The sequence below is a fragment of the Heloderma suspectum genome, chromosome 3 (genome assembly GCF_057233095.1).
Source record: "Heloderma suspectum isolate Gila_16-S chromosome 3, 16-S_ref, whole genome shotgun sequence".
In the NCBI taxonomy this organism is placed as follows: Eukaryota; Metazoa; Chordata; class Lepidosauria; order Squamata; family Helodermatidae; genus Heloderma; species Heloderma suspectum.
In genome coordinates, this window is record NC_139460.1 from 8,819,617 (window position 1) to 8,836,533 (window position 16,917).

Consider the following 16,917-nt stretch of genomic DNA (forward strand, 5'->3'; position numbering starts at 1 on the left):
GAAAGAATAGCTGTTTAAATTCTGTCACAACTTCTTCTAATGTTTTCCGTGTGGATCAGCATCTCTGATCCATACTGGAAGCTGATGGACAGCAAATTCTTGAGCAAACGTGTTTGGTGGAAATGTGATGGTTCCTTTGATTGTCAGCCCAGCGTGTTTTTGTTTTGGTTCTCTCCTTTCCAAAATATGACTAGCTGAACTTAAGGCATTTGTATACCATTTGCTGGGGAACATGGGCTGGGGGGTGGGGGTGTGCTGCAACTACTGTTGCGGCATTCATGTCCTGCTCGTTGGCTTCCCATAGTCACCTGGTTGGCCACTGTGAACAGAATGCTGGACTGGATGGGCCTTTGGTCTGATCCAGCATTTATTTACATGTTACATTTCTATCTTGCCTTTCCCTCCAACGAGTCCAAGGCAGTGGACACGATCCTCCTCCACTCCATTTTATCCTCACAACAACCCTGTGAGGTAGGTGAGGCTGAGAGTCAGTGACTGGCCCAAAGTCACCCAGTGAGCTTCATGGCCAAGTGGGGACTAGAACCTGGATCTCCCAACTCCCAGTCCAACACTCTAGCCACTACACCACACCACACTGGCTCTCAGCATTGCTTTTCTTATATTCTTATGTAGGGCAGATGCTTGAATTCTTGCTCACTCTCCACTGAGTAAGCAGAAGTGACGTGGGAAAGAGCACCGTGAATGACGGTGAAGAAGGGGGAGAGAAGTTCTGGCGCTCGAGAAAACAAAATTTAGTGCGCTTGATGTGTTTTGGAATGCTTCCTTCCTCAGGAGCGTGTGCAAGCCTTTTGAGCTCTTGCTGTGAAATACATGACTGTTCTTCCTTTGGGATACTTGCGAACGCTATAGTTGAAGTCTGTAGTTGAAGGTGAGAGCAACAGACTTCAGCTATAGTGTTTGCAAGTATCCAGAAGGAAGAACATTCGTGTATTTCAGAGCAAGAGATCAAACGGCTTGTATACGCTCCTGAGGAAGGAAGCATTCCAAAACGCACTGAGCGCAATAAAAAAAAAATTCTCGAGCACCAGAGCTTGTCTCCCTCTTCTTCACTGTCACTCTCCACTGAGCAAAAGTAGGTGATGAAAGTCTGGCCTGGGATCTGTAGCTCATTGCAAATGATGCAGAGAATTGGCACTGAAATATTTAACAGTGAATGGCTACATGGCCCAGCGGGTAGATTAATACCAGAACGGAAATCTCTCGTTAAGCTTCTAGTCCCTGTGATCCCACTGTTGGCAATATGGCACCAGGCAGAGATCCACAAAGTTTGGCCTTGGTGTGTAGTCATGAGGACCCTGCCTGCCACGACATTTCGTGCTCGTCTCCGATCTCGTGGCTAGAGGCTTGTGCAGGCATGCCCGGCCTCTGCAGGAATAATCATTTATGTTGCCTCAAAACTGATCCATTGAGCAGTTTTACTAGTGCGGAGCTGGGAGGAGGAGCCATCTCACTCCTCCCCCCCCGGAAAGATAATCAGGATCTATGATTTAATAACTGTGCAGTCCTGTGCATTTTATTAAATTAATCAGAACTAACTCCCATTGAGTGCAATGGGAGCTTACTCCCAGGTAAGTGGGCATAGGATTGCAGCTTAAAAGTATGATTGAAATATTAAGTTTCCCTCCTCTAACACAGCCTTTCCCAACCTGGCCCCCTCCAGATGTTTTTGGCCTACAACCCCCATCAGCCCTGTTGGGGCTGATGGGAGTCATAGTCCCAAACATCTGGTGAGAGCCAACGTGGGGAAGGCTGCTCTCACAGCAAGTTCTTGGGAACTATGGTGCTCAGGGTGTGAAGTCATTTGGAGAGGGGGCCCGTGCAGTAAGGAACCACGGAGCTATTTGTCTCCAAAGCTGCTATTTGTTTACTACAAATGGTAGTACCCTTGGGGGCAAATGGCTGTTGGGAGGATTTTTGGTGGGGAGGTGGGATAAGGAGGAAAGAGTTAGAAAACCCACTTCCCACATAACATGGTCCTGATGCAGATCAAGAAGAAGCCAGCATTAAGCACATGTGTGCTTAATATGCTAGTGACCCAGTTCACATGTACCAGCAATTCCTGGGTTGTTTAACCCAGGAATTGCCATGGCTGAGCAAAGTGAGTGCTGCCTCCTGCGTGCTCATCTCTTTCGCTTTCAATCAGCAACCCAGGAACACCCCATTCCTAGGTTGTTACCGTGATGTCCAAACCCAGAATTTAACCCAACTTATTTAATTTAATCAGCGACTGTTGGATTAACTCTGGGTTGTTTAACCCCTAAACAACCCAGAGTTCCTGGATTCAGGAACTGCCATTACATGCAAACTGCACTGCTGTGTACTTTGAGCCTTGGATGTAGACTTGTATTTGCATATTCAGGTTATCGCTGTGTGTAGTTCAGGGGTGCAGGAGGTAATTGGCTCAAGGAGCCCATATTTTGCATCTGGCTTGAGGTTGCAGATAAAAAATAAAAGTACACATCCCAAACTTGCCGTTTGCCCATGCAGTATTGCATCCTATGCACCCAGTGGAGTCCTACCATACACACAGTTTGGCTTGGGGCTTACATCACACAATGTTTTCTCCATGAATATTTTGTGTTCTTTTTGACCTCCTAGCATAGAATTTGTCTGCTGGACCTCTGAATGTTTTCCCGCTTTGAGAATACCCTTTGATGTAAGGATAGGGGGGTGGAATGCAAGAGGGGAGCCAGGCCAAGAGGGGAGACCTGCAGAGGTTTGGCAGAGCTCTCGCTTGATATACAAAGCCGGTTGCTTTACACAGCCAAAGGCATGATGCAGACTTGTGTTCGATGCTAGAAGGAGATAACGGGTTCACTCAAGGGCCATGTGGAGATGGCCTGTAAAACAGTTTAGATTTTATTCCATAACTAGGCAGCATTATGTACCCGCCAAGCCTCCTGTTTTCTTTGTGTGTTCTCCCTTCTCTTCTTCCCTTCTTTCCCCCACCTCCACCAATTAATAACAGGCATCTTATAGGACTTTCAGCCAAGGCTGTTCAGGATCATTCAGGGGTCCGTGCTAGTTGGGTGCACGATGCTGTATTGTGAATAGCCTGACACTGTGTGCCTTTTAGGGTAACCTCTCCTCTCAAGCTCCATCTACAGCAGGGGTGCAGAAGATCAGGCCCACCTGGGGTCCCAGTCCAGGACCAGATCACCGCGCCCCCTTCCCTTGGCTCCCCCCCCAAACCGTAGATGCTTTAGTGGTTGCCTGGTTTTGGAGTGTCTCCCCACCCCCCAAGCTAAAAGATTGAACTACCTTTGATGTTTGGGCTCTTTGCTTTTGGCCCCAGTACATTTTGCCATCTTCTTTCCTGTCCTTCAAATGGAACTTTGGTTTTTCGCCACCAGGGCACATTTGAGTTGCCTTTTTGCATTGAGACGTGAAGCCACAGCCCTGAAAACCTTTCCTAGTTGGAGGGAGCAAGACAAGACGTGCACGCGTGTATTGACCACGCCCGGGCCTGTTTGGTTACAAAGCAGAAGGTGGGGTGGGGTGGGGGATATGCTCTCCAACTTAAACTAAATGGAGTGTGGGGGAGGGCAAGGAAACCCAGCCCACCTCTCTGCACTTGGTGCATTAAGCTCTGTTTCCTCTGCCTGGCTCATTTCCAGGATCAGTCCCATGGTAGGACCAAACAGCTTAAAGCCATGGAGCATGGTAAGTTGGGTGAGTGGATGGGATTCACTTTCTTCCCCTACACGCTCCAGTGAATATGAAAAGTAAACCCCTCTCCACTCTATAGCAAAACAGTTGAGCATAAACATATATGCATTTAATTTGGCCTGTAGTCACTGTCTAGTTCAGACCTCATCAGTATATTTATTTGTTTGTTTGTTTGTTCATTTAAAACATTTATATTCCACCCTATATCATTAAGATCTCAGGGTGGTGTACAGATAAAATCAACTTGAACAGTATAAAACAATTATTTATTTATTTATTTATTTCTATACCGCCCAATAGCCGAAGCACTCTGGGCGGTAAATAAATAATTTAAACAGCTAAAAGCATATTAAACCATTAAACAAGCTAATAACAATTAGAAAATCTAAAACAGTTAAAACAGTTAAAACAGTGTGCAACTTTAGGGAATTCAATTCACCCTCAAAGGCTTTGGTGAAAAGCCATGTTTTAACTTGGTGTCAAAATGAAATCAACATCTGCGCCAATTGAGCCTCCAAGGAGAGGGCATTCCACAACTGGGGGGCCACAGCAGAGAAGGCCCTCTCCCATGTCCCACCATAGTGTATGTCTCACACTGGTGGGACACAGAGGAGGGCCCCTCCAACAGATCTCAATCCTCGGGCAGGCATATATAGGGAGAGGCGCTGCCTCAAATATTGAGGTCTCAAGCTGCTTAGGGCTTTAAATGTCATCACCAGCACCTTGAATTCTGACCAGAAGCGTATTGGCAGCCAGTGCAATTCCTTTAAAACTGGTGTTATATGATTTTTACAAGATGTTCCGGTCAACAGTCTAGCTGCTGCATTTTGCACTAGCTGCAACTTCCAACTTGTCTTCATGGGCAGCCCCACGTAAAGCGCATTGCAGTAGTCTAATCGGAAAGTCACCAGTGCATGCGTTACTGTGGCTAGGTTATCCCTGTCCAGGAAAGGCCATAGCTGGTGGATCAGCCAAAGCTGGCGCCAAGCACTCCAGGCCACGGAGTCTACCTGGGGCTGCAGTGACAGGAATGGATCTAGGAGAACACCCAAGCTAAGCACCTGCTCCTTCAGGGAGAGTGCAACCTGTATATGTGAAGTTTGGATGTATGTATTCTGTTGCTCCACTTATGCACTCAGAACCTCACTTTTGCCCTTTTCTTGCTCATTCGCCCAGTCTAGAGTGACCTTTCAGGAGTCTTAGCAAGTCCACCTGGCTTCACACAACCCTAAATAACTTTGTGTCATCCTGAAACTTGGCCACTTCACCACTCACTCTTAATTTCCAATGAGGCTCTTTGATCCTGGCTTTTATATGGTGATGGAAAACTCCCGGCATCTTCTGCTGTTGTTTGGCCAGGCTATAAATTTAGCCTTTCTTTGTCCTAGCAAACCTGTCACCTAAGATTTACTGCCCAATATTCTCTTAATGCATGGAGCAGTAAAAAGCAGTTAAATGCAGCTGCTATTAAGGGGGTCAGGAAGCTTTGAACAACTCTTAAGGATCTAAGTAGATGTGATATGAGCTACTTTCTTTGCATCTTGTAATTGAGAGGAATGTTCTCCTCTTAAGAACAACAACGAAGTGACTTGTAGCAGCCACAGCAGTACCCCAATCCAGATTAGGACAGGGGTGTGGCATGTGTCCCCTAGGAACATAAGAAGAGCCGGGCTGGATCACACCAAGGGTCCATCTGGTCCAGCTTTCTGTTCACACAGTGGCTGACCAGCTGTCGACCAAGAGCCCACAAATGGGGCATGAGCGCAACAGCACCCTCCCACCCATGTTCCCCAGCAACTGGTGTACATAGGCTCACTGCCTCTGGTACCGGAGGTAACACAGAGCCATCAAAACTAGTAGCCACTGATAGCCTTTTCCTCCAGGAATTTGTCTAACCTCCTTTTAAAGCCATCCAAACTGGTGGCCATCACTACTTCCTGTGGTAGCAAATTCCATAGTTTAACTCTGTACTGTGTGAAGGACGTCCTTTTGTCTGCCCTGAATCTCCCACCAATCAGCTTCATGGGATGACCCCACTGGGTTCTAATATTATGAGAGAGGGAGAAAAATGTCTCCCTATCCATATTCTCCACACCATGCATAATTTTGCAGGCCTCTGTCCTGTCTCCCCTTACCCTCCTTTTTTCAAAGCTAAACAATCCCAGCTGTCGTAACCTTCTCTCCTAGGGGAGATGCTCCAGCCCCTGGATCATTTAGTTGCCCTTTTCTGCACCTTTTCCAGCTCTACAATATCTTTTACATAGTCCTCTGTTCGAAGGGCTCTTGAAGGCATCTTCTGTTGGAAGGGCTGTCCGCTCCAATTCTAGCTGAAAGATAAAGCACGTCGGGAAGATGAGCAGGGCCTTGAAAGTCACCCATCAACAGCCCCTGGACAGCAGACTGAGCAAGGCACAGAGATCACCTGGTCACCGTCTTCCACACGATGTAGTATTTCTATTTAAATTATGATTATTATTTCTAAATTTGCATCAGCATTTGCAAGTTTTATGCACATTGGTCTCCTCCTCTGTCCCATTTGTGGCGGTACGTTTCCTCTTGGGGTGAGGGGGATTTCACAAGCGGCCACCCTGGGTGGGGTGGGTTTTAACCCTTTCCCCATGATGGTTTCCTGCTGACATCCCCCCACCTCCCCCCACCTCAAATCTGCTATTTCTGGCAAATAGTAGCTTGGGAAAGGAATTTTCAGTGGGAAAAGCAGGGGCGAGAGGTGGGGAGGAAGGTTAAAAACCTTTCCCTCTGTGCCGTGGTCTCAGTCTGGATTAGAAGACCTTCCTGGCTGCTGGAGTTCTTAAAAAAAGAGAAGAAGCCCAGTCAGGGAATTCAAAACTGAATTTTTTTTCCTGTTGCCTGTCCCCTACGATATAGCTCTTCAAAAATGTTCAGTGTGCACAGATATGTGCTAGGTTTCTTCTGTTTCCAGCGGGTAGCCTTGTTAGTCTATGGCAGAAGAAAAAGAGAGTCTTGTGGCACCTGAAAGATTAGGGCCTCTATTCTGGAATAAGCTAAAACCACATGGTGAAAAGGAGAGACAAAATCCCAGGACAGTAAAAAAAAAAAAAAAGAATTTTATTCCTTGGAGTAGCCCAAGGTGTTTCGGCTCTGTCCCATATATTTCTGGGCCTTCTTCTGGGGTTAAAATTTTTAAATGCAGCCTGCAGAGACCTTTGAAGAAATATATGTCTCCAAGAATAAATCCTGCAACTGTTCTCCGGTTTTGTCTCACTTTGATAAGCAAGACAAGATAAGGATCTACTTATCAAGGATCCACAGCCCATCTTGGACAATTTATTTATTTATTACATTTATGTCCCACCCTTTTTTCCTCTTGCTAAGAACCCAAGGCAGCTTGCATGATCCTCTCCATTTTATCATCACAACAACCCGGCGAGGTCGTTTAGGCTGAGAGTCAGTGACTGACCCAAAGTCACCCAGTGAGCTTCATGGCCAAGTGGGGACTAGAACCTGGATCTCCCGAGTCCCAGTCCAGCACTCTAACCACTACACCACACTGGCTCCCAGTAGCACTTCCTTCTCACAGGCCTTGTGTGATAGCCCTGTACTTACTTTATAGATAGCCCCCACCCACCCACCCACCTAAAGCATCTCCTCACCAGCAACAGCAGGCCACATAGCAAGAATACAAACACAGGGACTAGACCTGCAACAAATGCTAGCTCTGTCCCCATATTTATTCTGGAAACCCTATTACAGGACCTAGTAACAACATTCCGTTGCTCATCTTCCAGTGTGATACCATTTTCTGTCTGCAGTGCTTTCTGCATTCTTCTGCATTTCTACAGAAAAATAATAAATGGACACACATCTAACGTCAGAAATGGCAATATTCAGAAACCAGTGGGAGAAGACCTCATCCTCCCAGGTCACTCTATCATTGATTTTAAAGTGGTCATTGTGCAGCAAAGGGAGATTAGAGCGGAAGACTGCTGAGTCAGAATTCATCAGCAAGTTTAATTCTAATGCCAGAGGCTTGGATCAGGATAACGGATTTTTATCATCCTAGTTGTGTTACTTGCCTTACCTAGTGGCAAGGGTGTTTGTGCTATCAATGCAGCCTCCTCCCCCGCTCTGCCCTCCCGTGGCTGGACGGCTGCAATCGGCTGTCTAGCCGAAAATGCAGGGCAGGAGAAGCGCAGAGAGAACGATCCCCTCCGTGCTTCTTCTGCCCTGCATTGGATAGGCAGTCGCCTCTGAGTTCGGAGGCAGATGCCTATCTGCATCGGATTGTGCCCTAAGTTATGCAAAGCAGCAAAAAACTAACATAAGTTGTGCAAACGTGCTCAATTTGAGTGATTCTAAGAGATCCGTCCAATTCAGCTTTTCTCGGCGCAGATTTTGGGGTACCTGTATGCTGAATTCTTTATTAAAAACCTTAAGAGCGGAGTATGCACAGTGCTGCAGATAAGATAAGGCTGTAATTCTGCCACATGCAAGAATGTGCAAGCCTATCAGTTTGAGCCTGAGCTAACCCCGGTCAATGGTGGTTCAGACACCACAGCTGGAGCTGGGGAGATAAGCTCTGTGTCTGAGCATTCGGGTAATTTTGGGCCTTGACTGCTGCAGAGACGCTCCCGCTAATCCGTGTGTGCTGAGCATTCTTTTGCTATTTGGCTTTCCGTGCTTTGCCCGCCAGCAAGATGCCAAGGTTAGCTCTGCAAGCATGAAAGCAGAGCAGCATTATCAGCAAAGCTGCTCGCCCAGCCGAGCGGAAGGCCGCGCAGGGTGTTAGTTGGAGTGGTTTCATGCATGGATGAAAATGAACAAGAGGATCAGAGGCTGGAAGCGAGCTGCGTTCCTGCGTTCGCACCCACAGTGCAGGTGACTTGGAAGCAGAATAGCTTCCATCCAGTGGTGGAAAATAGGTATGGTCTCATTCCCTCTACTTCCGAAGTTCAGAGGTGAGTGTGGATCCTTATGTAGCCCAAACAGCACCATCCATGTATAAAAAGAGGGAAGTATCAGCAGACATGGGGGTAAAACCCAAGGTTTGTAGGGCAGCCAATGATAGGCAGAGCTATCCAGCTAATTCTGGTTTTGTCCCCATCTTCCTCCTCCCTTGCAATGATGCTAAACACTTAAGTCAGCTTTCCCCAGGATAGCGCCCTCCAGATGTGTTTGCGTACAGCTCCCATAAGTTGGGATAAGTTCTTCTCCCAGGAGAAGCCACCACCACCGGGAAGGGGCGTGCCTGCTGCTGCTGGGCCTGCTGCTGCTGCTGCCGCCTCTGCCACTGCCGCCGCTGCCACTGCTGCCGCCGCCACCACCACCACCACCAGGCCTTCTCTGTAGACTTCTGCCTGGCAGACCGCCAGTCCCTGCAGGACCAGGCCCCCAGGTACCCAGCCAGCTGTGCTGCTCCACCTGCCCCTCCCTGGAGGGGCTACATAAGCTGGCTGGCTGAGGTGGCCTGGGAGAGCCAGGGCCTGCAGGAGAAGCCACCACCACCACCAGGAAGAGGTGGGCCTGCTGCCGCCACTGCCGCCACCGCTGCCGCCACTGCCGCCACCGCTGCCACCACCACCAGGACTCCCTGTGGACTCCTGCCTGGCATTATTTTTAAGGGGATTTTTAATTGTTTTTGTTTGTTTTTTGTTTTGTTTTTTTTCTGGGGGATTTTGTTGTGTTTTTAGGGGTGGGTAGCCTGCCTGATAGGCGGGAGCGAGGGGGCATGTGTCCACCTGACAGAGGCAGTGGGGGGAGTGTTGGGGGCCAGAAGATACTGAGGCTGGGTGTCAGGCACTGGCGGAGCACTAGGGGCCGGCCATGCCAGGTAAGGGGAACAAGAGAGAGGTGTGTAGTATCTGTCCCCTGCTCCGGGCATGTCCAGAGCCAAAGGATGGCTGGGGGAGGCGTGACCCCATCTTCTGGCCTTCGTTTGCTGCTCTGCAATGCCAGGTCTGTTACCCAGAAAACCTCCCTCATCCATGACATGATCCTGGATGAGGGCGCAGACCTGGCATGTATTACGGAGACCTGGCTGGCCAAGGCTGCTGCTCCAACCCTTGCAGCCATGTGTCCAGCCGGATTTTCGTGCGCACAGCAGCCGAGGGCTGGGGATCGGGGAGGGGGAGTGGCTGTTATCTACCGAGAGTCCTTGGTCTTCACCAGACCCCCTCTCCGGGAGACCACGGTTGCTGAGTGCATGTACTGGAGGTTGGGCCTGAAGGGCAGTCTGGGGATTCTGCTCGTGTACCGTCCACCCTGCTGCACGACTGACTCCCTGGCCGAGGTGCTGGAGGTGGTCTCTGATGTGCGTGTACAGTCCCCTAACTTATTGGTGTTGGGGGACTTCAACGTACATTCGGAGGCCATCCTCACAGGAGCACCTCGGGACTTCATGGAGACCATGGCCTCCTGGGAGCTGCACCATATTCTAACTGGGCCCACCCATGTAGCCAGTCATGCACTAGACCTTGTGTTTGTTTCTGGAGAAGCGGGGAGAAATCTGGAAGTCGGGGGTATATCCACCACCCCCTTGTCATGGTCAGATCACTATCTGGTGACGTTGGACTTCTCGGTTCCACAACCCCTCCGCAGGGGTGGAGGACCCATTAAAATGGTCCGCCCCAGGCATCTTATGGATCCAAATGGATTCCTGAACGCGCTTGGGGATTCTCTGGGGCACGCCAACGGCCACTCAGTTGAGACCCTGGTGGGTGGCTGGAATGCCGCAATCACTGGGGCATTAGATCAGGTGGCTCCGAAACGCCCTCTCCCCCTGAACAGGGCTCGGACTGCACCATGGTTCAATCTGCGGTTATGAGCTCTGAAACAGGAGGTGAGATGGCTAGAGCGCTGGTGGCGGAAGTTTCGCTCCAAAGACGATCAGACACGGGCTAGAGCTGTATCTTCAGCCTATCACGTGGTGGTGAAGGCAGCAAAAAAGGAATATTATGCTGCCTCTATCGCGCCTGCAGAGTGCTGTCCCAGGAGGCTATTCCAAGTGGTCCGGAGCCTGTGGCTCCGGAACCACTGGAGCATTCTAAGGCCTCCTGTGAGGCCTTGGCAAGGCATTTTGCAGATAAAATTGATCAGATTAGGTGTGTTACTCTGCACGCTATGGATACAGTTAGTGAGCAGGAGGCAGCCTGTGGCAAACCGGTTTTGTGGGATCGGTTCCAGCTTCTTCCTCCTGATGAAGTGGACAAGGTGCTTTCATCTGTAAGGCCGACCACCTGCTTACTTGATCCTTGCCCATCTTGGCTCATTATGGGCTGCAGAGAGAGACTGGGTGAGGGGATCAGGGCGGTCGTGAACGCCTCCCTTGAGGAGGGAGTGATGCCATCAGCCCTCAAGGAGGCAGTGATAAGACCGCTCTTAAAGAAGCCCTCCTTGGATCCTCAAGTTCTGAACAACTTTCGCCCAGTCTCAAATCTGCCATTTTTGGGCAAGGTGATTGAGCGGGTGGTGGCGGTGCAGTTGAAGGCACACTTGGAAGAAACTGATTATCTAGACCCATTTCAGTCGGGCTTGAGGCTTGGGCATGGGACAGAAACGGCCTTGGTCGCCTTGGTAGATGATATGAGGAGGGCTCTGGATAGGGGTGAATGCTCCTTCCTTGTTCTCGACCTCTCAGCGGCTTTCGATACCGTTGACCACGGTATCCTCCTGGACCGCCTGGAGGGGTTGGGCATTGGAGACACCGTATTGCGGTGGTTCCGGTCCTTCCTGTCCGGCAGGTACCAGAGGGTAGCACTGGGAAAGGAGGTTTCAGACCCGTGGCCACTCACTTGTGGGGTACCACAGGGTTCCATCCTCTTCCCGATGCTATTTAACATCCATGTGAAGCCGCTGGGGGCTATCATCAGGAGGTTTGGGGTGTGGTATCATCAATATGTGGATGACATGCAGCTCTACCTCTCATTCAAATCTTCACCAAGGTTGGCCGTAGAATCCCTGTCCAAATGTCTGGAGACGGTGAGTGGCTGGATGGGGAGGAATAAGCTGAAGCTGAACCCTGACAAGACCGAGGTACTTTTGGTGGGAGACAAGAGGAGGCTGGGGAATGTTGACCTGGTGTTGAATGGGGTATGGCTACCCTTGAAAGACCAGGTCCGCAGCCTGGGGGTCATTTTGGACTCCCAGCTGTCCATGGAGGCTCAGGTGTCAGCTTTGAGCCGGACAGCGCTGTATCAACTCCATCTGATACGGCGGCTGCGCCCCTTCCTTCCCGACCATCTGCTCCCATCGGTAGTACATGCCCTGGTCTCCTCTCGTTTAGACTACTGTAATGCGCTCTACGTGGGGTTACCCTTGAAGACGGTTCGGAAGCTGCAGCTGGTACAGAACGCGGCGGCTCGCCTGATTAAAGGCAGCCTCCAGCGAGATCACATCACTCCAGTGCTGAAGGAGTTGCACTGGTTACCAGTTGTTTTCCGGGCCAAATTCAAGGTGTTGGTTTTGACCTTTAAACCCTATATGGTTCTGTCCCAGCCTATTTCAAGGAGCACCTCCAGCAGCACCAGACAGGCCGCTTAACAAGATCAGCCTCGGATGGCCTTCTCTCTGTCCCATCAGCCAGGACAGCTAGACTGGTGGGGATGAGGGAGAGGGCCTTTTCTATGGTGGCCCCCACTCTGTGGAACTCCCTCCCTAGGGAACTCCGTCATGCCCCCTCTTTAATGAGCTTCCGTTGTGCATTAAAAACGTGGTTGTTCAGGCAGGCATTTGGGGTGGGTTAGAGTATTTTAGAAAATGTTTTTATTGTAGAATTTTATTGTTTTAAACTGTTTTATTGTATGCTGTACATCGCCCAGAGTGGCTGGGTGACCAGCCAGATGGGCGATGAATAAATTTAATAATAAATAAATAAATAAATAATCCTCCAGCCAAACTGGCTGGGGGATATTGAGAGTTGTAGGCCACCATATCTGGAGGGTGCTATTCTGGGGAAAGCTGACTTAAGCTGTACAGTACTATTGCTTAACACTTCAAGTCAAACTGAACCTAAGAATAGTCTCTTACCATGTTCCAGTCAGTTTCTGTGGTCTCATCCTTGATTCTCTGCGAGCACAGAGTGATGCCTCTAAAGGAGCTATCCAAGGTGCAAAGCCACATGAGCCCACCCCACTGTCCCACTGAAATGTGGTGGTGAGAAAAATAGCTCCCCTTTTAAAGCAAAAGGCAGTGGTTTGGTGCCGAAATTTGGTGACCTGGCAGCAAAAGGGGCTATTTTGATTTTAAAAAATAAATAAATAAATCACACCTCCACATCACCAAATTTTGGTGGCAACTCACCACTTTTCGCTTTTTTTCCCTTTTTTTTTTTAAAGAGCTATTTCCGAATTTTGGAAAATTAAAAAAGAGGCTGTTTCTGGATTTCAGAAAATTAAAAAAAGAAGCTATTTCTGAATTGCAGCTGTGATTTTTGAAAATGAAAGCCTGGAATCCAGGGACTATGGCTCATTCCAAGAGGGGTGGTGGTGCTGTCCTACTTTCCCCCTGTGGACTCCCCCGGTCCCTGCCGTAACCAGTAAAAAGGATCCCAGATCCCAGGCCTCTATCTCAGACCTTCACAAGCTGGTGCAAGTTAAACAGCACAGCACCAAATGAAGCCATGGTCCGACTCTTTTTAAGTCAGCTTCATGTTATCAGTGACAATGATGGCCAACATCATTGGTTTGGGACAGAGAAAAGGATGCCCTTCTTCACATGCAACACGCCACTAACCTATGGAACTCACTGCCACAAGATGGCAGTGAAGCCCACTAGCTTAAATCTCTGTCTTTTTTAAAAAGTAATTGGACAAATCCACGGAGAAAAGATCTCTATCAAGGGCTTTTTGCCATCAGAATGAAATAGAGCCTCCTTGTTCACAGGCAGTATGGCTCTAAATACCGGTAGCTAGGAGCAATGGGAGGAGAGAGCTGTTGTCTTCATCTGGAGCCATTTGGCTGGGCATTGCTGGAAATGAGTTGCTAGCGATCTCTGATCCAGCAGGACTCCTGTGGCAGTGATGCCAGTGGGGCAGTGAATCAGAACCAGTCAGTACTCTAATGGAGCTTCACTCCTTTAGAGTTCTGACTTGTTTTGACTGAAACCTGAGCAGATTCACCGCCCCATTGGCATCGCAGCCACCAGCCTCCACCGCTTATCGGTGCAGGGTATAAGTCATGTTTGGAGCGGCTCTCACCAGCCTCCATTCTACTGTCGTCGGTAGAATGACAGTACACCCCCTTGATGCTGTGCAGGAGGAACCAGGACATGGGCTCTTAGGCAAAGGGCTCTTTTCTCTCCTTCATTTTTAAACCATGTAGTCACTAGAGACACACGCACTCCTATTAGCATCTTTCCATGTGTAATTCCTTTAATGGATGTTTCTGATACACACGCACAAAAAGCACCATCTTTCCAGAAGCCTGTGAAGTAGTGGAGGGGCCTGAGCTTCAGCCTTTAGAGTCCCTGGGAATCTCAATGCCTTTTTTGCCAAATGCATCCAGGCTCTTTAATACTGTGGCTCAGGAGGAGGATGCTTTGCCTCTTTGGTTTTCGGGGCTGCGTTGGCTTAAGTTACATTTTAAAAAATCCTGTGCCAAGAAAAGGCGTTTGCAATTTATGTGTTTGTTTATTCGCTCAGTCACTTCCGACTCTTCATGACTTCATGGACCAGCCCACGCCAGAGCTTCCTGTCAGCCGTCGCCACCCTCAGCTCCCCCAAGGCCGAGTCCGTCACCTCCAGAATATCATCCATCCATCTTGCCCTTGGTCGGCCCCTCTTCCTTTCGCCTTCCACTTTCCCTAGCATCAGCATCTTCTCCAGGGTATCCTGTCTTCTCATGATGTGGCCAAAGTACTTCAGTTTTGCCTTTAATATCTTTCCCTCAAGTGAGCAGTCTGGCTTTATTTCCTGGAGTATGGACTGGCTTGATCTCCTTGCAGTCCAAGGCACTCTCAGAATTTTCCTCCAGCACCACAGTTCAAAAGCATCTATCTTCCTTCGCTCAGCCTTCCTTATGGTCCAGCCCTTGCAGCCATAGGTTACTACGGGGAATACCATTGCTTTCACTATGCGGACCCCTGCTCTTAACTATTTTATCAAGATTCGTCATTGCTCTCCACCCAAGAAGTAAACGTCTTCTGAGTTCCTGTCTGCAGTCAGTGACTGCAGTAACCTTTGCACCTAGAAATACAAAGTCTGTCACTGCCTCCACGTTTTCTCCCTCTATTTGCCAGTTATCAATCAAGCTGGTTGCCATAATCTTGGGTTTTTTTAGGTTTAACTGCAACCCAGCTTTTGCACTTTCTTCTTTCACCGTCATCATGAGGTTCCTCAGCTCCTCATTTTCAGCCATCAAAGTGGTATCATCTGCATATCTGAGATTGTTAATGTTTCTTTCAGTGATTTTAACTCCAGCCTTGGCTTCATCAAGCCCAGCACATCGCATGATGTTTTCTGCGTACAGGTTGAATAGGTAGGGTGAGAGTATACAACCCTGCCGTACTCCTTTCCCAATCTTAAACCAGTCCGTTGTTCCATGGTCTGTTCTTACCGTTGCTACTTGGTCGTTATACAGATTCCTCAGGAGGCAGACAAGATGACTTGGTATCCCCATACCACCAAGAACTTGCCACAGTTTGTGATGATCCACACAGTCAAAGGCTTTAGAATAGTCAATAAAACAGAAATAGATGTTTTCCTGAAACTCCCTGGCTTTCTCCATTATCCAGCGGATATTGGCAATTTGGTCTCTAGTTCCTCTGCCTTTTCTAAACCCAGCTTGCACATCTGGCACTTCTCGTTCCATGAATTGCTGGAGTCTACCTTGCAAAATAGAATCATAGAATAGTAGGGTTGGAAGGGGCCTACAAGGCCATCGAGTCCAAACCCCTGCTCAATGCAGGAATCCAAGTCAGAGCATCCCTGACAGATGGCTGTCCAGCCTCGTCTTGAACGCCTCCAGTGTGGGAGAGCCCACCACCTCCCTAGGTCATGGGTTCCATTGTCGTATTGCTCTAACAGTCAGGAAGATTTTCCTGATGTTCATCCGGAATCTGGCTTCCTGTCACTTGAGCCCATTATTCCATGTCCTGCACTCTGGGATGATCAAGAAGAGATCCTGGCCTTCTTCTCTGTGACAACCTTTCAAGTACTTGAAGAGTGCTATCCTATCTCCCCTCAGTCTTCTCTTCTCAAGGCTAAACATGCCCAGTTCTTTCAGTCTCTCTTCATAGGGCGTTGTTTCCAGTCCTCTGATCATCTTTGTTGCCCTCCTCGGAACCCTCTCCTCCAGTTTGTCTGCATCCTTCTTAAAGTGTGGTGCCCAGAACTGGACACAGTACTCCAGATGAGGCCTAACCAGTGCTGAGTAGAGGGGAACTAGAACTTCCCGGGATTTGGAAGCTATGCTTCTATGAATGCAGCCCAAAAGAGCATTTGCCTTTTTTGCAGCCACATCACATGGTTGGCTCATCTTCAGCTTGTGATCGACAACAATTCCAAGAGCTTTCTCGCTTATAGTGTGGTTGAGCCACGTATCCCCCATCTTGTAACTGTGCATTTGGTTTCTTTTTCCTAGGTGCAGAACTTGGCATTTATCCCTATGAAATGTCATTCTGTTGTTTTCTGCCCAGCACTCCAGTCTATCCAGATCACTTTGAATTTTGTTTCTGTCTTCCAAAGTATTAGCTATCCCGCCCAATTTTGTGTCATCTGGAAATTTGATCAGCATTCCCTGCACCTCCTCCTCCAAGTCATGAATAAAAATGTTGAAGAGCGCTGGGCCCAGGACTGAGCCCTGAGGTACTCCACTCATTACCTCTCCCCAGTTTGAGAAGGTCCCATTGAGAAGCACTCTTTGAGTCCGATTCTGTAGCCAACTGTGGATCCACCGGATCGTTGTTTCATCTAGCCCACTTTGAGCTAGTTTGCTCATCAGGAGATCATGGGGCACTTTGTCAAAAGCTTTGCTGAAGTCGAGGTATATTACGTCCACAGCATTCCCACAGTCCACAAGGGAGGTTACCCGATCCAAAAATGAGATCAGATTCGTCTGGCAGGATTTGTTCTTGACAAATCCATGTTGGCTTTGAGTAATCACAGCATTGTTTTCAAGGTGCTTCCAGATGGATTGCTTTATCATCTGCTCCAGAATTTTCCCAGGGATTGATGTCAGACTGACTGGTCTGTAGTTCCCAGGTTCCTCCTTTTTACCCTTTTTGAAGAGAGGGACAACATTAGCTCTCCTCCAG

At 48.8% G+C, this 16,917-nt stretch overlaps 1 protein-coding gene across 8 annotated transcripts in view; it reads left to right on the forward strand.

The window, feature by feature from the left end:
* The window catches only part of CAPN5 (calpain 5), a 124,832-nt gene that overhangs the window by 37,141 nt on the left and 70,774 nt on the right, over window positions 1-16,917 (forward strand). Inside the window, exon 1 of one of the 8 annotated variants that reach the window (XM_084842453.1) lies at window positions 6,779-8,627. The exons of 6 other annotated variants lie outside the window; for them this stretch is intronic. In XM_084842453.1, coding sequence (XP_084698579.1) covers window positions 8,594-8,627 — 34 coding nt within the window. In that variant the 5' untranslated portion in view covers window positions 6,779-8,593. Of the gene's footprint in view, window positions 1-6,778; window positions 8,628-16,917 lie in introns of those variants that run through there. One more of the 8 variants, XM_084842456.1, reaches the window with a different exon arrangement.